At 32.7% G+C, this 7645-nt stretch overlaps 1 protein-coding gene across 2 annotated transcripts; it reads left to right on the forward strand.

Moving 5' to 3' along the window:
- The first annotated feature begins 2885 nt into the window (after nucleotides 1-2885).
- LOC108319852 (O-fucosyltransferase 39) lies at nucleotides 2886-7409 on the forward strand. 2 transcript variants are annotated; one of them, XM_017551142.2, is made up of 10 exons: nucleotides 2886-3409; nucleotides 4353-4415; nucleotides 4533-4611; nucleotides 4724-4797; nucleotides 4899-4987; nucleotides 5077-5280; nucleotides 5555-5825; nucleotides 6141-6368; nucleotides 6475-6672; nucleotides 6940-7409. In XM_017551142.2, exons 1-10 carry the CDS (start codon nucleotides 3278-3280, stop codon nucleotides 7147-7149), a joined length of 1548 nt encoding a protein of 515 aa, XP_017406631.1. In that variant the 5' UTR covers nucleotides 2886-3277; the 3' UTR covers nucleotides 7150-7409. The 2 variants fall into 2 exon arrangements, with proteins under 2 accessions (XP_017406631.1, XP_017406632.1); XM_017551143.2 differs by having other exon boundaries at nucleotides 2897-3409; nucleotides 4727-4797.
- Nucleotides 7410-7645: the final 236 nt, after the last annotated feature.

The following is a 7645-nucleotide window of genomic DNA, read 5'->3' on the forward strand; positions in this document are numbered from 1 at the left end:
TATGTTCATATATATACTAGATGAATATATTAATACACATTAGACGACTTTATTCATTATATGATTAAGCAAGTTTTGCAATATATATTACACAAGTTTGTCCATATATTAATTAGAAAAGTCTAACAATACACATTAAACGAACGTGTCCATATACTGATTATACGAGTCTAACAACACATTGAACGAGTTTGTCAATACATTGATTAATGACTCTAGCAATTTACATTATTCATACACTAATTTATATTTTTAGTGAATCAACTCTACATATTTTACATATTTTTTATATTTCCAGAGAATCCATTATATTTTTATATATATTTTATTCTTTATAAATTTATAAAATCTACTATTTATATTTTTATAAATATATTAACTTTTAAATTTATAAAATATTTTAAAATTCATTCTATTCAAAAATTTAATTATAAACTTAAAAATATTTATTAGTTTTTTCTTCAATTTCTAATTCTCTTTTAATAATACAAACTAACCTCAATCCGTGGTAGATATTTACAAAGTTCTTTCATAAAAAATATTTTCCATTTGACAACTTCGTGGTAAGACATGCATTACGTAGAATTAATGAGGTCAGGATTTAGCATGCTCCATAGTTTTCCGTAATACTAATTTTTTAATATCCTTAATTTATTTTATTCAGTATATTTTTTATTATTGCTCAGCTACACATAATTTTAATAGATAATAATATTTGGAACATGGATATTTATGATCACTTAATATTTGGTAAAAGAAAACACCTTCTTTATGTATGGGAGAGCACTTAATAATTCTGTCATTAATGTTGAGATAAAATATTTGTAGAAAAAGACGAAAATAGAACTTTAAATGTGATTACTTAATAAAATCTGCCGACGTGATAATTTTTATATAGGAATGACCGAATCTAAATAATTTATACTACCACTTCATAAAATAAAACGTAAAAAATAATTCTTATATTTAGATGTTAATTTATATTTTTTCCGCTGGTTGATTATTTTTTTCTAACCTCATTAATATTGATATTTTAGGAAATTAGTATTTTGGTATTCCAAAAATTTGTTGACTCAGAGTCGCCGACATATACAAATACGTACATATTACAAACACCGTTGTCTGCCAACAAAGATATATTCGGCTGACCGTATGGAATACGTTAAATTACAATAAAAAATGATTTTTGGATTTTCTGGAATGAGAATTTTGACACAATTTTTGTGTTATTATGTTATATATTATCGTTAGTGTAGTGTTGACTGTGGATTTTTCTCAGACCATAACTATCCAATGAAAAAGTGTTGAAACTTCGTTTTAATATTTGTTTGTCTACATCCACTGTTTCTGGTGTCTACATCTAATCAAAAATTGGACCAATCATAATTACTATCTTTAGAGAAAACGATTTCTTCACATTCATTAACGATAAGGTTGATGCTGGTAAGGATATATACTATGATTTAAATAAAATAAATTTCAATTTTATATTATGTATGTTTTCAAAAAATAGTTTTGTGTATCACTGAAAAGGTTTGTGGGTTTTCGCTAAAATTTAAAATCTTGTTAATAGAGAAATTGACCGTACTTTTTGAAAATATTATCTGGGAAAGTAAAGACTTTACATTGTAATGATTATAAATAAAAGTTATTATTATTAGTTGTAAATATTTTGTAGAATGTAATCTACCACACTTCTTTTGTTTTTTCTTTCACCAAAAGCTAAAACAAAACAGTGATTAGTTCCGTAAGCTAAGGATTAGAAGGACACATTTGTCTTTTATCCTAAATTAACAATTAATAATTGATTGTAGATTAAAACTATATTAGAAACGAGCTAGAACTTAGAATTTTAAATCCTATAATTGTAAAATTGAAGTTTATTTCAGTTTTAATATTATACATGGAAAATTTGTAAATGGAGTAAGCAACCAAAAATAGTTCAATTACATTCACAAAACAATCTGAATCATTTAGCAACTAAAAAATTAATAAAACTTTAAACAAATTACTCGTGTAATAATTTTTACATTATTCATAAAGTAAAATACATATTACACATGTATGTATTTGTATTTTTGCTGATGTCCTCAATAAATATACGAATTTCCTTTAAAATTATATAAGCAACAGAGTTTATCCAGAATAATTTTTTTTCATTTTCAATTTTTATTGAGATTCATGTTCCTTTTTTTTTTTATCTAAAAATATCTTTTAAATCTTTGCTGAGGATTGAAAGTAGCCAAAATTTTCTTTCAAATACTTAAAGAAGTTATAAGTTATATACCAAGAATCAAACTCGAATAGATTAGACAAATCTGAATATTACGTTTTTATTATACCTTACTTGTCATATTTTTATTTACACTTAATAAGTGTAGGCCTAAAAGTATATGCTAAAATTACTCTTAAAGATAGATTTGTTTACACTTGCTGCTATGTTGAGTGATGAGAAGTGCTACTACTACTTTACCACTTTGAACAAAACCAAAAACATGGTGAATTGGTTTTGCTAACAATCTTTGCAGGGAGAAAAAGGAACAGCAACCCTCCCTCTTCCAATTTGGTCACTGTTTGAGTGATTGGTGGGAGTAGAAAAAGGTAGATTCTTTCCACTGGTGAGGGTAGAAAAGAGGGAGGACCCAAACAAAGCAAGCTTATTTACCTCTGAGGTTGTCGGTGGTCACATTTAAAAACGAAAAAGAAAAGAAAAAAGTGCGGCTATGGAAGGAAAAGGCACTTGCTTGCACTGCATAATAACACGACATTTTGCTAATGCCAACAACAACACCAATGATAAACAACGGTCTCATTTACCACTCACTCGCCCCAACTGCATCAGCATTCAACACCTGTCTGTGAAACCTGTGACCCTCATCTTTCTTCTCTCCCCTCTTCGTGATTCTCACCTTTGTTAACGTAAAAATCCCAACTTTGTTCCCTTTATCAATTGGGGTCCCCTTGAAAAAGACGCCACCCCTCATCATTATTCAATTCGGTGAACCCGGCCAGGTGTCCATGTGAACTCCTTTACTCTCTCTCTCTCTCTACCCTTCAAGCACAGACACATATCTGCACTTCACAACCCTCCAAATAATATTTTTCTATATATAAAACCACCATTATGGAGATGGGGTTTACTCTTTTCTGAGACCCTTTCTCTCTTTTATGCTTCCTTCATCATCTTCTTCCCTGCATTAGTTTCCATTACACGGTGTTACACTTCTGGGGGAAGAAAGGGTCACTTTTCAGATCCAACGTTGAGCCTCCACACATCATGATAGAGCCAGGGTGCCTGAATCAGGGTCACCCTTGTAGAGCGACAACACTTGTTACTCTTTCATTGTTGTCCTTCACACTAGTGTTCTTCTCCTGCTTCACCAATGCTTCCTCTTCTTCTGCGTATCCGGTGAGTTCAGTTTCTTTTAAATAATTTGTTTGGTCTTCGAAAGGCTTTTCAATTTCTAATTTTTGTGGAACAGGAATGCTTTTCCTGGCTACTTTTTCTTTTTTTTCAATAACGCTTATTTTTATTACCTTGAACTTTTATCATCTGTCGGTGTGTTTAATCACTGTTCATACTGTTGATTCTGGGTATTCTAACTTGCTCTTTCTATTTTAGTTATTTGTTGATTGTTAGGTGATTTTTTTGAGTTGCACACTGGAATTTATTCTAGAAATTGGAGCTTGATAAAAAAATGTTTTTTTTTTGAGCGGCGTTGAGAGGAAGATTAAGAAACTCTAAAGTTAAGGTTAGATGTCGTCGGTATTTAAGAAGAAATAAGAAAAAACTGAAGTTCCTGGCGGTTGGATTATCTTCTCCGGTGACCACTTTGACAGCCTGAAAATAAGAAGGTTTAATGTACCATTTAATGGAACCAATTGACTTGGTTTGGTTGGTGAAGTTTTGTGGACCTAATTAAGGGGCTATTAATTTTAGATCACAGGGTTCAGGACCGCGTTTTTCATTTTTGGGGACGGGTGAGCCTGTTTTTGTCGTTACATGTTAGGAATTAAATACAAAAGTTAGTTATTACTTGAGAGAAAAATATAAAATTTTACTTGTTTTCACCCATATGAATTAAATTTCATAATTGCGTTAGGAAAGTTTCTTTTACTGTGAAGTTGTTAACAGGGGGTTGATTTAAGGCATTTTATTGTCATGGGTATTATGATCTATGATGGTTTGTTGTGCCACCAGAATGATCACAATTTTAGATATGAACCAAACTTGGGAACATCGTTATGTTTATGCTATCTGCTTCCGAGGTTTTATTTGTTACCTGCACTTGTCATTACATTTTTTATTTTTGACCTCTAATGTCTTATACCTTGCAACTAACTGCATGCAGGAATTGAATCCTATAAAACCTAGACATTCGCGTCTTCTCAGGAGCGCCGTGCAACGTGAAACTGTAAGAACTAATTGAGGAGTGGATGCATACATATGTCAAGTTATTTTTGTTGGCTTGTGTTTAGCAGTGGATGTTGATTTTTATTTATTTTTTGGTTATTATTTTCTCCTTGTTTAGCCTGCATCACAGCTTTCTGAACTATGGTCACCTCTGGAAAGCCAAGGATGGAAACCCTATGTCGAACCAAATAAGCCAAGTGAGGAACATTAATATCATTTACTCTATGCTGTTCTAGCTTTTAAAGTACATGACATTTTGGTATATCTCGGTTCATTTGATCTTTCTGTGACTGACAAATTGAATTAAAGCAGCATTACCAGAAAAGTCTGAGGGATACATCCAGGTCTTTCTCGATGGAGGTTTGAACCAACAAAGGATGGGGGTAGGTATTTATAGTCTTTTTGTCAGATCAAAAGTTTCCTAAAGTGTATGTATCCGTGAAAGGTGCATAATTTAATCTTAGTGTTTACCTTTTTTGTGTAGATATGTGATGCAGTTGCTGTCGCAAAGATACTGAATGCTACTCTAGTGATCCCTTACCTTGAACTAAATCCTGTATGGAGAGATTCAAGGTAAATGCTGACACCAGAAAGTTGCATTTATTTGCCCCATATAGATTGTGTGTGGTGTAATATTCAGATTGCTTATGTTTCTCTTGCAGCTCCTTCATGGACATATTTGATGTAGATCATTTCATTGATGTATTGAAGGATGATATTTCAATAGTTAAAGAGCTTCCTGGAGAGTACTCCTGGAGCACAAGGGAGTACTATGGCATGGCTATTCGGGAAACCAGAATCAAGGCTGCACCTGTACATGCATCAGCCCACTGGTATCTCGAGAACGTTTTGCCTGTTCTACAGAGGTTGGTATACTTTTACTTTAATTGCTAACAATGCAAAACTTACAATTTCAAGTCAAATTATTATAATAATGGTTAGTTCATTTATTGTTCTGGACAATTTAACTTGTTGAAATTACAGCATTTGTTATGTAACATCATTAAGGTGTATACTCTGCATAATACTGTATACTATTACGAAGATATGATTGAGTTTAAGTATACTATGCAGATGCCATCGTTGTATAGTCATCTAATTATGAACTTCTAATATTCTGGTATGTTCCTTTTGTTGCAGTTATGGTATTGCTGCAATCTCTCCATTTTCTCACCGACTGAGTTTTGACAACTTACCTATGGATATTCAACATCTGCGCTGTAAAGTCAACTTTGAAGCTTTAATCTTTGTTCCTCATATCAGAACACTTGGAGATGCCCTTATCAGCCATCTTCGCTACCCTGATGGCTCAGCTGGACAAATGGGCTACAACGACCTTCAAGAGGTCACTAGTGCAGGTGCTAGTAAAAATGCTGGGAAATTTGTTGTTCTGCACCTCCGATTTGATAAGGTATTACTATTTTATATTTTATTCATAATCAACTACCTATAGAAGGTTGAAAAATTTGTTTGCCTTTTACTTATATCTTTTATTTGGGTGGTAAATGGAAATTGAGTTTTCATGTGCCAGTCCTTGTATGTATGTGTGTCACATTATGTACATTAGCACATATCCATGAATCATAATTATTTGTGTTTCACTATATAGGATATAGAAGATTTGAATTTAAGTTACACTCCCTATGTATCCTTTTATTTGTTGAGCATTGTTCCTGTGATTTATCTCTAAGTTTAGAACTTATTTGTACAAAATGTTTTATGACAGGATATGGCAGCACATTCAGCCTGCGATTTCGGTGGAGGAAAAGCTGAAAAATTGGCCCTTGCAAAGTATAGACAGGTTATTTGGCAAGGGAGGGTTCTTAACTCTCAATTCACTGACGAAGAACTGAGGAGTCAAGGTCGCTGTCCAATGACTCCAGAAGAGGTTGGATTGTTGCTAGCAGCTCTTGGATTTGACAACAGCACTCGTTTATATCTTGCCTCTCACAAGGTAAATAATTATGTCATTAAGATAAAGGGCTTTTCAATTTCTGAAATTAGGAAAGTGATTATATTTTTTTCTTGTTTTTAAGTTAAATAGTTGATTGTTTTCTCAGGTCTATGGTGGAGAAGCAAGGATTTCAACTCTGAGGGAATTGTTTCCCCTGATGGAAGACAAAAAGAGCCTTGCTTCATCTGATCAGCGTGCTCAGATAAAGGGAAAAGCTTCTCTATTAGCTGCACTTGACTACTATGTTGGCTTGCATAGTGACATCTTCATCTCTGCTTCCCCAGGAAACATGCACAATGCACTGGTGAGTTGTGGCTTTCTAGATAACTCTAAGTAAAGCTTAAATTATTAAATAAGCCCATAAAATTTTGAACAAAAGATCAGGGGCATTATGGCTCAAGTAACAAATAACACTAATGAATGTCATTTGGAATTTACCTTAAATAAACTGTTCAATTCTGACTGCGTTAACAAAGCTTCTTGGTTTGGAAATATAAATAGATATTTTCATTGAACTTTTATAAACTATTGCTGATAGTCAAAGTTTTGATGATGATGATGATGATGATAGGTTGGACACCGTACTTACCTGAACTTAAAGACCATAAGGCCAAATATGGCATTGATGGGTCAGCTTTTCCTGAATAAAACCATAGAGTGGTCAGAGTTTCAGGATGCAGTGATTGAAGGTCACGAAAATAGACAAGGCCAACTAAGGCTCAGGAAGCCCAAACAATCCATTTACACTTATCCAGCTCCTGATTGCATGTGCCAAGCTTAGAGTACTACTGTTAGCATATACTTAAATTATTGATCACGGATGTAGCCTGTGTATTTTATAGTTTTGTCTTATTATTTAAGGTGAAAATAAAAAAAGCATTACCATTTGGGGTGTTGTGTTATCATGTTCTTGATAAGAGTGCTTGAGAGTTAGTTGTGTATTGTGTGGGAGATGATGTATTTATCAGATGATGGCATTCTTAGCAGGAGCCAACCATATTATTTATAATTCAATAACATCAGCCATATAGTTCTTCTTTATCACTCCATTATCATAGATTAGCTTGTAACATAGTTTTCACATCACTGCTGTTAATGTTATATATCTCAATTATTCTCTGCATGATGCTTAAATTAAGTCAATATGGCAAGTTGAATCATGCAGCAATTTTCTGTTACAATAAACTTTAATTGTTGTAATGTACAATGACAGTGCTAACTATTGTTTGGACGTTTCAAAATGTATGATTCCTGATATGGAGGTTTTTCTGAAGTGT

Source organism: Vigna angularis, chromosome 10 (assembly GCF_016808095.1).
Source record: "Vigna angularis cultivar LongXiaoDou No.4 chromosome 10, ASM1680809v1, whole genome shotgun sequence".
NCBI classification, from domain to species: Eukaryota; Viridiplantae; Streptophyta; class Magnoliopsida; order Fabales; family Fabaceae; genus Vigna; species Vigna angularis.

Bases quoted from the DNA above. Each gene is read 5' to 3' on its own strand.
- LOC108319852 (XM_017551142.2), top strand. From the start codon at position 3,278: ATGATAGAGCCAGGGTGCCTGAATCAGGGTCACCCTTGTAGAGCGACA. The intron at 4,612-4,723 runs GTGAGGAACATT...ATTGAATTAAAG, and splicing joins TGTCGAACCAAATAAGCCAA to CAGCATTACCAGAAAAGTCT. The intron at 4,798-4,898 runs GTAGGTATTTAT...TTTTTTGTGTAG, and splicing joins TGAACCAACAAAGGATGGGG to ATATGTGATGCAGTTGCTGT.